Raw genomic sequence first — 18,030 nt, forward strand, 5'->3', positions numbered from 1 at the left:
TTGTTAAAGCTTACCAATCATAAGTCTGCCGTTAACCTATTAGTACTATGCAATACATGTTTCCTTTCATCAATTACGTGCAACATATATGGCAATTTAAACTCCTAAATTAAACCAGCAATTAAAGCCTTGCAATACTCATTCGTCCAAAAACTTTTTTTTGTGTGCATGTATTGTAAAGAAAAAAAAAAAGATTATCATTCTTAACAATAAACAATGAGTATTGACATTGTAACCGATTTTATTTTTGGGCATGATTATATTATTAAAAAAATACATTTTTGTCATTATTGATACCATTATTTGTTGTAATAAAACTATTATTATTATTATTATTATTATTATTATTATTATTATTATTACTATTATTATTATTACTACTACTACTACGACGAAACTAAACAGAGGAAAATTATAATACAAATAATTATTCCCTTGTCATACTTTTATAGAAAAATTATAATACAAATCCTTAGATAGGGTATCAAATTGATATACATGGTAACAAAAATTAATTACAAAAAATTATAGGGAAAGTTATAATAATTCAAAGGCTTGAGAATAAAAGAATAGAAGAGTGCCACATGTCGACACTTGCTTGAAATTCTAAACCATGAGAAACAGCGACACATGTCAACACCAAAGCAAAAGGAAATAATTTCCATAAAGGGCGATGAAACAGGTCGTAAATTTATATTATATAGATATTGCATGACTTATTAGGAATAAATATAAACATAAACAATAAAGTAAAGAGAATTTATTTTCCTTCAGAATAAACCATTTGTTGCAAATAAGTCAAACTATATGTTCCTTTGGTGATCGCTCTATAGACTCCTCAGATTGCTAAAACTTTGAAATAGGCTGATTTATATTGCATGACTTATTAGGAATAAATATAAACATAATAAAATAAAGAGAATTTATTTTCCTTCAGAATAAGCCATTTGTTGCAAATAAGTCAAACTATATGTTCCTTTGGTGATCACTCTATAGACTCCTCAGATTGCTAAAACTTTGAAATAGGCCAATTTATGTTCCGATTTAAAAAAAACAATTCGATCGTAACTCTTGATAGATATTGCGCGATTGGGAGTTGTGATTAGATAAATTTGAAAGATTTTACAAACATATGATCCGATCTGATTGGAGTTATGAGCTTATCCGATAGTAAATTATAAAGGTGTAAAAATAAATGCATTTGTAATTGGGAAGGTTTGCAATTTTTTAAAATTGTAGATTGAGTATGAAATTATTGTATTTAGGGATTGTAAATGTAGGTATGAGGTGTCGAACGACAAATCATTTTAAATTATATTTTTTTGTTTATCTTCACTTCTTTAGTTGATTTTTTTTGAAAGAACTTCTTAAGTTGATTGTAGACCTAAGAAAATTTTATTTTGATGATTTCTCAACAAGATACACATGGTTCTTGTATGAGAAACTTCATTTACTAAAAATAAGATAAAGTGTGATATACATAATTTTTTATGATAAATGTTAGTTGTTATATTATAATTTTTTTTAACCGATTAGCATAAAAAATGACGGCCTTAGACAAAGAATAGACAACCATATATGCTCTTCAATTTAAACAACGTTTAACGGCACGATAATTTAGAAACATTAAATACAACTGATAAAAGATTGTAAAGAAGAAAAGAAACCAAATTATTTTACTCTTTTCCTAAAAATCAGATGGTTAAAAAAAAATTTGGTTAACAATTGTCCCAAAACACTCTTAAGGATTCAAAAATAAGAAAAATAAAAAATGTTTTTTTTTTTTTTTTACAAAATAAGAAATGATTCTGTAATTTACGGTTCAAAACTCTTAATAAAGTGAATTAGTCGGATTTAGAGAATTCAACTCATCCTTCGATAAAACTTACATGCTGTAAAACCCTGATTACTCCGTGTAACTTAAACTTTGAAGTTTGAATTTGAAAACGAGACGATACAACTTACTCAGTGGGTACTTTTCACAAACACCTCAGTAGCACGCACCCATTCTCAAACATGGCGCTTCCCAAAGTTCTGATGGTCGCTGAGAAGCCTAGCATCGCTCTCTCCATCGCCACCGTTCTCTCCCACGGCAAGGTATGCATTTAACTTCATCTTTAATTTTGTCAATTTACTATTTATTCTTTCAATTATGCTGTTCATGTTCAATTGATTTTTACAAAATGATTTTATATGAACAGATGAATACACGAAGAGGAAGCACTGAAGTTCATGAATTTGAGGGGAAGTTTCTTAGAGCACCTGCGCGTTTTAAAGTCACATCAGTTATTGGACATGTATTCAGGTTTTTTTCTCCAAGAAAATACTTCATCACTTATTTATGCACTCAAGTATTTTATGCTCCACTTGTCATTTATCATCTTTTTGTCGTAGCTGCGTTCGATTAATTGTCAGGGAATCTAGTACTTAGGCAAAGGAAATTTTTTTATGTAAAGATGTTGTTTAGTCTGTTCACGGAAGGAAAAATAGTGCTCCGGTGGTTGTTAAATCACCGGAGTTGTACGACATGAACATCTGCATGGTTTATGGTAAAAATAATTTTTTTTTTTGTGGAAATGTAGCAAGCAGCAATTGTCTTGTTATGTACTTACATTTTTGAAAAACAAACTATAGTTTATAGTGCAAACCACGGTGTTTGATCTCTTTTGATACTAGCATGTCCTTTGCTGATTGGTTTGAGTATTCACTGCATTTTTTCTTTCTTTTGTTGATGATCTAGTGTAGATTTTCCTGGTAAATATCAAGATTGGGCGGCCACAGATCCCTTGGATCTTTTTCAAGCTCAGGTTATAAAGAATGAATCAAATCCAAAGGTATTTTGTTATAATAATCCTCTCGGTTTGAGTTCCTCTATATCTTTTAAGAGAATCGTTTATGTATTATTTATTAGAGCTATTAGACTGTATTTATATTTGTTTTTTTTACTGAGACCCCGTTTTGTGATGCTTTATATGGTCATTAGAAGAATATTTTTGTCTGTGATATGTCTCGTGTATTTCCCAAAGAATGTTTAGGATACTTTTTTAGAGACCGTTTGAATATTTCTAGAAGTTTGTTTGGAAGAATATTCTGGAACATTTTGTTGGTTGTTATCATGCATTTTTGTGGTTTCCGATGGTATATTCATAAAACACTCTATTTCAAGTAGTTGGGGGGCTAATTTTATAGACCGTTTAGGATACTTTTTTTACAGACCGTTTGAATATTTCTAGAAGTTTGTTTGGAAGAATATTCTGGAACTTTGTGTTGGTTGTTATCATGCATTTTTGTGGTTTCCGATGGTAAATTCATAAAACACTATCTCAAGTTGTTGGGGGGCTAATGCTAACTGCATAACTCAATGATGTACTGCTCTGTGAACACATACAAAAAAAAGTTAGAACTAATGGGTAACAGAGGTCCTTTTGACCTTTTGTGATCATCAGCTGGATGAATAAAAATTTGAAGAAGTTTATAAACTGTAAATATTTTGTGTTTAGAAGCAGAGTAGAGGTAGTTTTGAAAATCATTGAATTGAAACCAATAATCGCTATTGGAAGTTTACCATGGTAGATGCAAGAAAACAACAAATCGAGAAAAGATTAAGGGAGACTAGAGAGATATTTCGAGCTGTGATTTCCGAATCTGTATTCAAAACAGTATCAAGATTTTATAAACTACTATAAATCTTTCAGAGCTGCAATGGATTGACTGCTCTGTTGTCTGGAATCTGCTACAATAGTACTCAGTTACAACTTAGCTACAAAATTACTCATGTGAATTAATACATATCTAACTGATGCTAACACAATACACGAGCTGCATTTCTCTGATTCTCTGACTGACAATCTTATCATACTGCAACATATGTGAACATATTTGCCTTTAAACATGGGCGAGACATGCACTTTTACAATTTTCTGTTAATAATGAACCATACTTAGGATTAAATTTACTTGATCTAGTTATTCTATAGAGCATAGTTTACTTGGTCAAAGAAGGTACCATTTCAAAGTTTCACTTAATCTCGATTCTTAGCAAAGATCTAATTTTCTTAAACTTTTGTATTGTTTATTTTACCACCCGGTATTTCAGTGCTGTAAAAAGACTTGATGGTTAATACTGTTTTAAATGCTTTCTGTCTGGTGTCTAAAAGCCTCGTTTTAAATGCTTTTTGTCTGGTGTCTAAAAGCCTGAATACATCTAAATAATTACTTGAACTCTCTCTCTCCCCCTCCCGCCCCCATATTGGAAAGTGTTAGTCCATTAATGCTAGCTGCTTGTAATTGAGTTTGACTGCATGTAGAGATGTGTTATCTACATTTGATATTTTTCCCAGTGACTGTTCGAAGTTATTAACATCACATGTTACATTCAGGCGCATATTTGTAAACATTTACATCAAGAAGTTCGTGGATGTCGTTATTTGGTATTGTGGTTGGATTGTGACCGTGAAGGAGAAAATATATGTTTTGAGGGTAATCTTTGTCTCTTTTTCCTTTTAACATAGTCACCATCATTGTTGTTCTTTTTATTTTTTTTCTTGATACTTTTATGAGTGTAACCTTTCTGTGCTCTGTTGTTGTAATGCAAAATTATTATTTTGATGATCTAGATTTTGATTCGGTTCTTGAGAAAACAAACTTTAGCACTTCAAACAAATATGCTACTAGCTGTCGGTAATCTTCACAAAAAGAAAGTACCATCACGCATAAGTTTTATCCTTTTTGTTTTAGATACTCTTCTAGGTAGTAAAAAGGGATTTTTCGGCTAACATTAGCCTTATGTACCAAATTGCAATTTGTTTTTGTGTCTAGGAATTAATTTTCCACTTATTGTCAGTGCCTTTTCTGTATGGCCTACAATTGGCCTTCTTAATACTTAAATTTCCCTTCCCTATGTAAGCACTTGACTCTGTCTTAAACTAAGATACATTGCTATTCACAAAATCTTGCCTTCTCTTTTAGTGTTTTTTTAAATGATTTATATCAAATTTCAAACAATGTAGCAAACACTATCATTTACTAACATATCAAAGTTTGTCGTTCCCCCAAAATTATATTTTTAACTGTTTTGAAATATTGAATGTTGTTGCAGTTATAGAATCAACTGGTTTCAATATAAATGATGTCTATCGTGCACGGTTTTCTTCTGTTACTGAGAAAGATGTTCTGAATGCTCTAGACAACCTTGTCAGACCCAACAGGGACGAAGCAATGGCTGTAGATGCTAGGCAAGAGATAGATTTGAAAGTTGGAGTTGCCTTTACTCGATTTCAGACGAGTTTTTTCCAGGGAAAATATGGGAACCTAGATGCCAGAGTCATCTCGTTAGTTTTCTGCTCTCTTCTGTTTTGTATTTTCTGTTTCGCCATTTTTCTAATTAGTTTTTTTTTTTATTAAATACGATTTATTAGAACGTAAAAACAATGCAAACTGTGCACATCCCATATTAACTTGTTGAATAAAAATTCACTGCTTAATAATGCTTCATGTGTGTGTGTGTATTCCCTGCTTCGATAATAATGTCAAAACTAATATTAGTGAGTTGATGTGATTTGAATGAGGGTTTGCTTAGTTTTAGGCTTGTAACTTGAGCAATCTCACATAGTTGAGGACTTCTTAAACACAGTAAACTGCCAAGTATGTTGAGATCACCAGGCTTGAGGCTTCATTTTTATTCTGCTAGTTCCAAAAAAATATATATTTCGACTGACCAGCTTTTAGTCCTCACAGTTATACTAGTGGTTGAGATTAGCTTGGTAATTATCATGAATCCATTTTCTTTTAGCTCGAGCTTATGGGACAATTAGTGATATGACATGGTATCCTAATTTCATCCTTTATCTGTTTTTAACTAAAGTAGCTGGTGGTCCCTTGGTAATAAATCAGTAATTATGCCTTTGCTATAGTCTTGCCGTGCTTTGTTCTGTTCTGCTGCTCATGTTTCAACTTTATGTTTGGGAATTGGGATTTGTTAGGTTGCTAGACTGGATATGCATTGCCAACAGGTAATGCAAGATGCAATGTCTTACACTGCCAGATTTACTGGCTTTTCAACTCTATTAAATTGTAGGAATGAATGCTCGCATTTCACAAAATGTCTGATCAACCAACGTACTTGTCATTATATCATATTGATTAAGCATGGATAACATTATTAATTATTGCTTTTATATTTCAGCTATGGACCCTGTCAGACTCCAACTTTAGGATTTTGTGTGCAACGGTATTTGCAAATAAATACTTTCAAGCCAGAAAAGTTTTGGAGTTTGCACCCTTACATAATTCAGAGTGGCTATGAAATTCTGCTAGAATGGCAACGCAGCAAATTGTTTGACATAAATGTGAATATTTCTACTAGATCGAAGTATCGGTTTTTTTATCTTGAACTTATGAAAGACGTCGATTTGATACTTTTATGCCTTTTCAGGTTGCTATGATGTTTCAGAAGCTGGTTGCTGACGATGGAATTGTGGAAGTGACTAATATATCAGAAAAACCGGAAACCAAAGGTCGCCCTGTTGGTCTAAATACAGTGAATCTTCTGAAGGTTGGTGACCAAATGGGGAAGATAGTGGTCAATTATTTAACAAGTAAAGCAACAATTTAACTGTCTAGATGCAAAATTCAATTTTATATATATATATATATATATATATATATATATATATATTAAATCTATCCTTCAAGGCTAACTGCTATTTGGGAATACATATTATGGGTCAGGAAGTGGAAGTCTAAATACTTTTTTACTGTGACATTCAACCCTGGTAAGGGAATATGTATATGAGTAAGGTTTGCTTGAGATTTTGGAGTCAACATACGTTTTTGGTGTTTTCTTTTTCTTTTGTCAAATTGTCACTGCAATGGAGAATATCTTATCTTTTTATTTTATAACTTTTTTTCTTTCTTTTAGTAGCATTTTTAACCTAAAATATTTCTTTTTCCCTCTGATGTGATGCTAAAAAGGAAACAAAGGAGTTTGACTCCATTTTCTAAGAGAATGGAAATAGTTATTCTATATCTACCTTTCTTTTTAGTACACATGTTTTATAAAATAACTTGATTACAATGTTTGTTCTCTCCAGGTTGCTTCAAGTGCTCTAGGATTTGGTCCTCAGATGGCTATGCAGCTAGCTGAACGATTGTATACTCAAGGCTTCATCAGGTTTTAACATAATTTGTCAGCGTATTATATTAAGATAACGCAAGATTTTCATAAACGCACAAAATAATATTTGATTGGTTTCTGTATGATGCTTCTTAAGCTATCCACGAACAGAAAGCACCGCATACCCTCCGTCATTTGACTTTCGTGGTGCTCTCTCTGCACAAAGAAATAATCCAACTTGGGGTAACTACGTAGAAGGGCTACTCGCCAGCGGTTATCAGAAACCTCGATCGGGAACAGATGTGGGTGACCATCCTCCCATTACTCCAATGAGATCTGCATCAGAGGATATGCTAGGTAATGACGCATGGAAGCTGTACCAGTATATCTGCCAATACTTCATGGGGACAGTGTCTCCGGACTGCAAGTATATAAGGTAAAATCTATTCTGTCTTAACAACATTTCTTGATTATTTCCTTTTCTGATTTTGGTTCATTCAGTTAGTCCACAAATGTCCATTGTAATCAGAGATAGTCTGGTTTGTTTATGCTTATTGTGGTCTCTCCGGGTTATCATATTTAACCATTCTGATAATGGCAAGCAATACTAAATTACTAATACTTAGTATTGATGTCAAACATGATGTACCAACTTAATATCCCAAGACAATATCTCTTCATAAGTTCATGATATGTATGCTCTGGAACCTATTGGAATTTCCTCTCTCCGAGTTTACTCTTGTAGTACTGCTGCATAAGTGCGTATGATCGAGGATACCGGACGTGGCTTCCGCCAAATTTTTTGTTATTACCATAAATTCGTAATTATATAATTGTTTGGTATTATATTGGCATAATTTTTGCATTTTTCCATTTAAGCTTACTCTTTGTTTAAACCTTCGCAAATAATCACCAGTAGATGCTTTGTTATATTGCATGAATTGGATAAACAATTAGTTTTCTTATACACTATTGTCCTACTTCCAGGAAAAAGGTTGAGTTTTCAGTTGGTGGAGAGTCCTTTCATTGTACAGGGCAGCATGTTATCACCAAAGGCTTTACAGCTATTATGCCTTGGTTGGCAATAAATGATAAAAGTCTTCCATCGTTTGAAGAAGGGCAGAAAATAAAATTATCAAAAATTGAGCTCTATGAAGTAAGTATGGAACCTCCTGCCTCAAATTCAGTTTCTGTATACAGTTTTTTGGATTTGTCCTGACTACTTGTCACTATCTTGTTTTGTCTTTTTTTGGGGGTGGTGTAACTGGTGTTGGTGGAAGCATTGGGTAAACCATGAAGGGTTCTGTTCATGGGTCATTAATAATAATAAACGTCTGGGTTGGATCATATATTCATATATATAACCAAATGTTAAACCTCATGTCACATAATTTTTGATGCATTACTGATAGCTAACACCATAAATTCCACAGGGGAGTACCACACCTCCAGATTTTCTTACTGAAAGTGAGCTGATCTCTCTAATGGAGAAGAATGGAATAGGAACAGATGCATCAATTCCTGTACATATCAACAATATATGTGAGCGGAATTATGTGCAGGTAGGTAGTCGACATAGAGCTGTAGTTTGTTTATCATTTTCTACAATTCTTGGATATTCACCTCATCAAATTGCAGGTACAAGCTGGCCGGAAGCTTTCCCCAACCACATTAGGTATAACTTTAGTAAGAGGTTATCAATCAATTGATCCAGACCTCTGCCTGCCCGATATCCGTAGCTTTATTGAGCAACAAATTACTCTTATTGCTAAGGGTCAGGTAGATCATCACCGTGTGGTGCAGCATGTAATTGAACAATTCAAACAGAAGTTTTGTTACTTTGTCAAGAAGGTTGGCTATCTACTTTTTAGTACTTGTTTTTGGGCATCATCTGTATCTATATGATATGATTCTTCTTAGTTTTCACAGCATGACAAGTTTTCATTTGTTTATTTTATCTCAACTAAATAATGTTTCTCTATTTAAGTTTGTTTCTAATCCCAATCTGAACATCATTTACCTTTGGATTTTGAACTTGTTTATTGAAAAATTTAAAATGAATTCATATTCTTGTTTTCAGTTAGATAGGCTATAATTGGATTAGGCATGTTTGATACATGTTTGTTTTGTCTAATATTTTCCTGTTATTTCCATCTTTTACTTTTGACACCTGCAGGCCTGTATTTCTGTCAAATTTTTTATTAATAAAAACACACTTGTGTTTAACTTTTAACTAATCTGCCTACGGATAGTAATAAATTCATATCTATATATTTTTAATATAATTTTATAGTTAGTGTGCCATGGAGCCTACTTTGTAAGTTAGTACTCCCTCCGTTTCAAAATGAGTGTCGCTTTAGCCAAAAAAATTTGTTTCAAAATGAATGTCACTTTCGGTTTTCAATGTAATAATAACTTTTTCTTTTCAATTGTACCCTTCAATTAATACTATGTTACACTACTTCCAAAGTATTATTTTTTCTTTAATGAAAAACAAACTAATAGTTGATTAGGATAATTTGGTAAAATTGCTATGACATTTGACTACTTTATTCCATTCCTTAATCTATGTGCAATTGGCTAAAGCGACACTCATTTTGAAACGGAGGGAGTATTTATTAGGTTTAAATATGATTTTGGTCCCTGCATTGTAGTGGTTTTTAGTTTTGTTCACCATAAGTTTTTTTGTTTGGTGTCCATCCTTGCAAATTCAAAAACAATTGTTTTTAGTCCCTAAAGTCAACTTATTGGGCCACATGGCATAATTATATTGGGCCACGTATGACGTTAGAAACTACAAAAAATAGTTTTTGAATTTCCAGGGATTGAATCCAAACAAAAAACTTACGGTGACTAGAACCAAAAAACACTATAATTGCAAGGACTAAAATCATATTTATGCCTATCTATTATGACGCTGCTCCAATTTTTTTAGCATGTTCAATAACTTTCTTGTTCAATTTTTTCAAGCCAACAACATCATATATGATTGCATTATGATTTCGAACTTTTTATGGGAAAATCTCCAAACATGACTCATTTAAAATAGCTTTTCAAGTTTCACTGTAACCTTAACAAAAAAAAAATTCACTGTAAAATTGTATCCGTTCGAACAGGGGTCCAGGGTATGTTCTAAGAATACAAGTATTAATTATTGATGTCTGACATAAGTTGCATAGTACTTGAAGATTCATATTTAAATCATTGCTTTAGGATAACAGAATAATTGTTATACTTCAGGACTAAGTTTTGAAAGAATATTACTGTTGAATTATCTGGGGTCCAGGAGATCGCATGGACGAACTTTTTAGTATCTGTGAGCTGCTGCATATTGGGTTTATTTTATCAGGAGATGTTCCATAGCTTCCTTATATATTCTTTCATCTCCAAATTTAGTAGGTCATGAGTCACCATGATGTTTGCAAATTATATATATTCTTTCATCTCCAAATTTAGTAGACCGTGAGTTACCATGATGTTTGCAAATAAGTTGCTGATTCATTTATTCTACATTGTTCATCTACTAATTGTTTCTCTTATCTGGCTCAGATTGAAGCCATGGATGCATTATTTGAAGCACAATTTTCTGCACTTGTTGATTCAGGGCGTATTATGAGTAAATGTGGTAAATGCTTGCGATATATGAAGTATATTTCTGCTCAGCCACCACGTTTGTATTGTGGTACATGTGAGGAGGTTTATGATCTTCCACAGAAGGGTACAATAAAGGTAGTAATCATATAACCTGTTTAATGGTATCAGAATCTGATTTCCAGCTTATCCTGTCTTTTCCTCTCTGTCTCTTCTAATCATACATGATATTTTGATATTTTAAACTGTTGAAATTATTGTGTTTTTAGATAAGGCAGGAGGGAAAAGAAAGTGTAATAGATTTAAATTACGGTTTGATACAATAGACTAAGTACTAACCCTTTTATATAAATATAATCCTAGTTCTAATTAGAAAGGGAAACTAATCATAATGATTGCTAGACTCCTAGTTCTGATTAAATAAAGAAACAAATCATGAAATATAAGTGTGTGTGTGTGTGTCTATCTATACACACACACACACACACACACACACACACACACACTAATCCTAAGCGATAATATAAGATATTGTAAATAACTAAAATACAACCCTGGTATGAGACATTTTCTAAATATTTTAACCTAAACTATCAAACTTCCTTAACATTTAAACCCTATTTTTACACACAGTTCTAAACAATAAGCCTGCTGTTTTCACCTGTTGTCCCTTGTAAAACAGTTCAGCTGCAGGGAACTGTGAATGGTTTCTATCAAAAGAAAATACAAAATAGTATCATGACCAATTAAGTTCAGTACTGTTTATAATTTCTTCCCAAGAGCAATGATTTCCTCTCTCTATTTATAATTTGTCTTTTTCATTTTCTCTCCTCTCCTCTCGATTGACCCTGTCCCTATTCATTGTACAGTAAAAGTTTACCGTCTCTCTTGCACTACATCAGTTTTTTATAGGCCTAACTTCCTTTCAACCATCTGAGCCTTTTGCCTTGACAAAAATATCGTATAAAATGCCATTAAAAAAAGTCGTACAAAACCCTGATATTTTAAGCACTCAAAGACTTCTGATCTGGCACATATATTATCACTAAAGTAGGCTGTTAGAGTTTGCCATTTTTCATTATCAGAATCTTTGTTATAATTTTTGAGTTGCATTGAACAGCTGGGCCCTGCCAGTGACTTAAGATTGTCAGTGATTTAAGATTGTTATGACCATCATTACATGTACACAAGCACCAGCGACTTCTCTTGTTTGTTTGGGCATGACCCAGAGGGCTTGCACCGTGCCTGTTTATCTTTCATTCCTTACTAGCTTTGACTGAACTAGTAATCATTTGTTTTACTACTTGGAATACTCTCACAGCTGTATGGAACAAATATAATAATGAAAATACATTGGGTATCTGTAATTTGATGTCTAAGAACTTTGCTCATGCGGGTTGAGTAATACCTGATTTGCATTATTACTTTGGAAGGTTAAAAGTGATTGGGAGGGCATCATGGTATCTTCCCGTTTGATATTCAGCATGTTCATCATGCATTTGAGAATGTCTTTATTGCTTTATTATATTGTGTGACGTTCCCAGTATCTGGTTATCCTCATTTGTATGGTCTATCTCTGCAGCTGTACAAGGAACTGACTTGTCCTTTAGACAATTTTGAGCTTTTGATCTGCTCCATGCCAGGCCCGGAAGGTAAATCATTCCCACTATGCCCTTATTGCTACAGCAATCCCCCATTTGAAGGTATCGACGCACTCATCAATTCAGCTAAAACTACTACTTCTAGCAAAACTGGCAAGGGAGCTGGCATGCCATGCAACCTATGCCCCCATCCCACTTGCCCAAATTCCTTAGTTTCCCAGGGTGTATGTGCTTGCCCAGAATGCGGTGGGACCCTTGTCTTAGACCCTGTAAGTGCTCCCAAATGGCGACTTTGTTGCAATATGTGCAATTGCCTAGTTTTTCTTGCACAGGGTGCTCATAGAATCTCGACAACCAAGGAACGGTGCCCTGAATGTGACTCTTCAATCTTAGAAGTGGACTTCAACAAGAAAACAACTCCTCTGGCAGACGGGTCTACGTTGCACCGTGGTTGCATTCTTTGTGATGTATTACTACATTCCCTTGTGGAGATGAAACATGGGAGAGGCTTCAAGAGTTCACGGGGAAGAGGTAGAGGAGGAAGAACTCAAAGATATCGGGGCAGAGGACGTGGGAATGCAAAAATGATGGATCCAAAAATGAGTTTCCGAGATTTTTAAGGCTTATTTTATCACATATTTCTTGAGCTATCCTGAATAACTTTTGAAAAATTATCACATATTTCTTGAGCTATCCTTTAATTCATTTATTTATTGTAACATAGTTATCTTCTTTGTTGTTTGGGTCCCGGTCTAATTCAATAACAAATACCAAATGAAGCAAATGCAAATACACTAGGGGTGTTTGGATAAGGCTTATTACAAATAAATAAAGAAAATTGCTTTTCCCACATAAGAAGTTTCTTAAAAACATATGGAAATGACCAAAAACCCTCAGTGGTAACTACAACTTGCTTTTCTCTTTTGAAGCGTGCTGTAGTTAACTTACCGCTGGGGTTATTTGGTCATTTCCATGTGTTTTTAAACAACTCCTTAAGTGGGAAAAACAATGTTCATAAATAAACTTTTAGGTATTCTTCATAAGTTCGTCAATGTACTTTATGAAAAAACAAATCATGAAGATACAATTTTCGTTTGTGAAAACTTATAAATTAACATAAAAGATTATTTATTTGTATAAGCTAAAAAAATTAGTCATTCAAATGAGCCCTAGGTTCAGAGGGCACCACATGTGACCATCTTTTAGTTTTTGTTGATAAAATAAGTGTTAAAATTTTATTTGATTATTTAAAAAAGAAGTTATCTGCTTAGTAAGGATAAAATGATAAAAACAAAAGTTTAAGCGAATGTTAATATTGGAAGAAAAAAAATTTCACCAAAATTTATAATACTTTTATATAAAAGTAAAGATATTTGAAAAATTGTTTACTGAATTAAATAAAGAATAATTAAATTGTAAATAAAATAGTTTGTATGAAGGGTAAAATTAGAAAGGGAAAAATCATAAAATATTATATTCCCTTTAAGGTTAAATGTGTTTTTTTTTCTTCGTTTGTAGTCCCCAAAAATTTTAAATCATCACTTTTGGTCATCACTTTTAAGTCAACTATTGTGTAGCCTTCATATTTTTTATGAATATAAACAATAAATATCAAAGGGTAAAAAAAAAAAATGAGAGCTAGAGAGAGAAAGAGTGGCGGCCAACCTAGGGCTCACCTAGGGCAACCGCGCCGGAGCTTTTCACTGGCGGCGAGGTTCAACGGGGGGGATTGGGGTCCAGCCAGGGTGGCAGAAATTGGGGGGGATAGGGGAGATTGGTCTGTGGTGCGGCCGAGGAAGAGGAAAGCGACGGAACCGGAGCATAGAGGACAGGACAGGTCAAGCGAATTGGATAGACATGGAGGAGCGGCCAGGGGTTTCGGGCAGGATCGACGACAGCAGGGTATAGGTAGGGTTTCCAACTATGATTTTCAGTCACGACATTCAAGGAACGGTTCTGAGGGAGGTAGGGTGTCCCACATTCTTGGAAGTAAAATGGCCTCTGCTGAATGGCATGGTTTAAGTGGAGAGTTACTTGACGGGGAACAAGGGTTAAAGGCTTCTTTTTATGTGACTAATTTTCCAGACAATTTACCTTTGTTTCGTTTGCGTCAGGCTTTTGAGGTATGCGGAATTTTGACAGATATTTATGTAGCACGACATAGAAATGCTAGAGGACAGGAATTCGGTTTTGTTCGGTTCGTCAATGTTAAAAACAAAGAGAAAATGGTGCAGGCTTTGAACAATGTTTGGATCGATCAATGTCGTGTATGGGCTCGTGAAGCTAGATTCGACAGGTTTGCACATAATGATGTGGTTAGACCCTCTGATGTTGTTGTGCGGGAGAAGGTAAGTGTGGTTAGCCAGGTTGGGAAGGATGGAGTTGAGGGAGTTAAAAAAGTGCGATGGGGGGATACGGTGTCGGGGGACAAAGGTGAGGGAGTTAAAACCGTGACTGTTGGGAAGGTGGAGGTGCGTGTTGTTGATGAAGGAGGGATCAAGAAGGTTAGGAGGATGGGGGAGGGTGTGAGCGACGAGGATGGAGGAACGGTGACCAGGCAGAATATTAATGGAGAAGATATGAAGGGTGCAGCAGGAGGGAAACTTTCTGTTACGAGTGAGAATCCTAAGTCTGTCACCCAGAAGATTATTTTGCCAAAGAAGCATCAGCAGGTTAGCTCAACTATCCAATTTATTCCGAAATATAAGTCACGGTTGGATGATTGCAAATGGGCGAGTTCCGGAATGGTGGCAACGGTGATAGGAAGTGACTCGTCGTTGGCACTACAACAACGAGTTGAGGATGCCGGTTTTCACTATGTTGATGTTACCCCCATGGGAGGTGATAGAGTGTTTCTACAATGTTCTGATGGTAGAGACATTTGGCAAGTATTTAATGACGCTGTGGAATTTTTTGGGATGCTATTTGCCAACATTCATAAGTGGTCGGAATCGGATGCTAAGTATGAACGTGGGGCGTGGGTGCGTGTATATGGAGTACCTTTTCATGCTTGGAATGAAGATTTCTTCCGGTTATGTGCAGGTGTTATTGGAAGGTTTATTCGTGTTGATGATTGCACGATTGATAAGGCAAGATTGGATTACGCGCGTATTCTTGTTTCGATACGTCAGCTAGAAATAGTGAATACCTTGTCTGAGTTTTTTATTGATGAAAGCAAATATGAGATTAAGTTAGTGGAGGAGTGGGGATGTTGCTTGGGGGAGGACGCTTTTATGATGGAAGAGGAGCCTCATTCTAGTTCGGAAATATTACCTCCATTGAATAATGTAGATGGAATAGATGAGGTGCAAGGGGAGTGGGAGTTGGATGAATTAGTTGATGACTTACAGAGAGAGTGGGGTAGTCATGAAGGGAAGACTAAGGGAGATCAGAAAGCAGAAGTGCTACTTACGGAAACAGATGCGAATCAAGAGCAGAAAACAGCGTGTTCTGATCATCAATTTTCACCAGTGTTACAACCTGAAGTACAGACCAAAACTGAAGCTGCTGCCCCTCATTTTTTTCAGCAATTTTCATCAGCACAATGATATGCCGAGTAAGCATGAAGGGACTGTCCCTTGGAGCCTTGATTGGCTAGCTTCGAAGCCCTATAGTACAGCTGGCCAGGTGAATCCGAAAGCATCTGCAGCAGAAGTGCCGATACATGTCACAAGGAAATCTTCTGCCAATTCATCTTCTAAGAAAAAATCTGCCGGACATGTTAAAAGGTCGATGGGATTCATCAAACGTGTTGCCCGTATGCCAACTAATGACCGTAAAGATATCCTAAAAATATTGAAGAAGCATGACAAAGCTCACAAGGTTCATAAAGGGAAACAAAGTTCAGGTGCAGCAGCGATTTCGACTACGGGTTCATCAAAGAATTCTACTTCTTCAGTCAATAATGATTGGGAAAATTGGGTAATTGTACAAGGTAAATCCAAGTTGGTGAAGGAAGATATTAAGGACCTAGGCAAGAAGGTGGGAATCAAGTTTCAATGTGATACCTCAAATAGCTTTAATCTTTTAACTAGAGAAGGCCGACGAGGGTGGCGGGCAGCTGGTGGGGGAGAGAGGATGCATGAGGGCAGCGAGGGAGTTGGGGGTAATGTGGAAGGGGTCTGAGTCGGTGGGGGCTGGTGGTGATAGGGTGGGTGTTGTGTTTCAATGAAGGTAATGTCATACAATGCGAGGGGGTTAGGGGGTGGTGAAAAAAGGATGGAGGTTAGGCGGTTAGTATCAGAGAAGCAGCCTTTTGTGTTGTGTCTTCAAGAATCAAAACTATCAGCTGTTGATGACCGGTTTATTCACTCAATTTGGGGAGGATATGATGTTGGTTATTCTTATCAACCGTCGGTGGGGGCCTCTGGTGGTTTGGTGATTGCGTGGGATTTGTCCGTTGTCGACGTTTGGTATTCCATGAGTATTGGTCATGCTTTAATAATCAAGGGAAAGGTCATCAAGACGGGGGAAGTTTTTATGATAATTAATGTTTATGCGCCTTGTGACTTGGTAAGGAAAAGGGCGTTATGGGAGAGTTTGAACCCGTTAGTAATGAATAATAATGATGCATGTTTGTGTGTGTGTGGGGACTTCAACTCCGTGCGATGTGTTGAGGAGAAGAAAGGAAGAAGTACGGTTTTTCGACAGATGGATGCGGATTTGTTTAACAATTTTATAGAAGATAATTCTTTGATCGATTTGCCTATTTGTGGTCGTCTGTTTACGTGGTATCGAGGTGATGTAATGTCTATGAGTCGACTTGATCGTTTTTTATTGTCGGAGAAGTGGTGTGAGGCGTGGCCAAATTGTATTCAGGTAGCTTATCAAAGGGGCCTTTCAGATCATGTTCCTCTTTTATTACATGTGGATGATGCTAATTGGGGACCACGTCCGCTTCACATGCTTAAATGTTGGGCGGACTTCCCTGGTTATGATGATTTTGTTCGTGAAAAGTGGGCATCATTTAGCATTGATGGATGGGGTGGATATGTTTTAAAACAGAAGTTGAAAATGTTGAAAAATAGTTTGAAGGAGTGGCACCATCTACATTCTCAGAATTTGGAAACAAAGATGACGGAGGTTAAAAACCGTATTTCAGTTTTGGACGCGAAAGGAGAATCTTTTGTGTTACATGATGATGAAGTTATAGAGCTGCATGATTTATCCGCTAATTATCATTCATTGGCACGCGTTCATAATAGCATTTGTTGGCAAAAATCAAGAATGAAGTGGTTGAAAGAAGGCGATGCAAATTCCAAGTTTTTCCATGGTGTTATGTCTTACCGTCGGAGACATAATGCGATTAATTTGGTATCAGTTGGAGGTGTCACTGTAGAAGGCGTCCATAACATACGTACAGCAGCCTTTGATCATTTTTCTCAACACTTTAAGGCGTCTAGGGAGGTTCGGCCTGATGTGGCTGGTTTGCACTTTCGCAAACTCTCTTTTGGTGAAGCAGGCAATTTAACAAAACCGTTTTCCGTTGAAGAAGTGAAGCAGGCAGTTTGGGATTGTGATGGTTGTAAGAGTCCGGGACCGGATGGGATTAGCTTTGATTTTATTAAAAAATTTTGGGATATTTTGAACGAAGATTTTATGAGATTCTTGGTCGAATTCCATCGAAATGGTAAATTAACGAAGGGTATAAATTCCACTTTCATTGCGCTGATTCCGAAGGTTCAAAACCCACAACGCTTCAATGACTTCCGGCCTATTTCTCTTG

The 18,030-nt window shown here is 35.5% G+C and overlaps 1 protein-coding gene across 2 annotated transcripts; it reads left to right on the forward strand.

The window, feature by feature from the left end:
- The first annotated feature begins 1,967 nt into the window (after positions 1 to 1,967).
- Positions 1,968 to 13,024, forward strand: LOC146940839 (DNA topoisomerase, type IA, core). Of its 2 annotated transcripts, none has more exons than XM_085754592.1 (14): positions 1,968 to 2,097; positions 2,202 to 2,305; positions 2,741 to 2,834; positions 4,379 to 4,478; positions 5,098 to 5,329; positions 6,184 to 6,346; positions 6,433 to 6,552; positions 7,091 to 7,170; positions 7,271 to 7,549; positions 8,101 to 8,269; positions 8,547 to 8,675; positions 8,752 to 8,964; positions 10,663 to 10,842; positions 12,287 to 13,024. In XM_085754592.1, the coding sequence occupies exons 1-14, from the start codon at positions 2,017 to 2,019 to the stop codon at positions 12,923 to 12,925; spliced, it is 2,583 nt and encodes an 860-aa protein (XP_085610718.1). In that variant the 5' UTR covers positions 1,968 to 2,016; the 3' UTR covers positions 12,926 to 13,024. The 2 variants fall into 2 exon arrangements, with proteins under 2 accessions (XP_085610718.1, XP_085610719.1); XM_085754593.1 differs by having other exon boundaries at positions 2,746 to 2,834.
- The last annotated feature ends 5,006 nt before the right edge of the window (positions 13,025 to 18,030 follow it).

Source organism: Medicago sativa, chromosome 3, assembly GCF_051527215.1.
Source record: "Medicago sativa cultivar Bolivia chromosome 3, Bolivia_mono, whole genome shotgun sequence".
Classification (NCBI taxonomy): domain Eukaryota; kingdom Viridiplantae; phylum Streptophyta; class Magnoliopsida; order Fabales; family Fabaceae; genus Medicago; species Medicago sativa.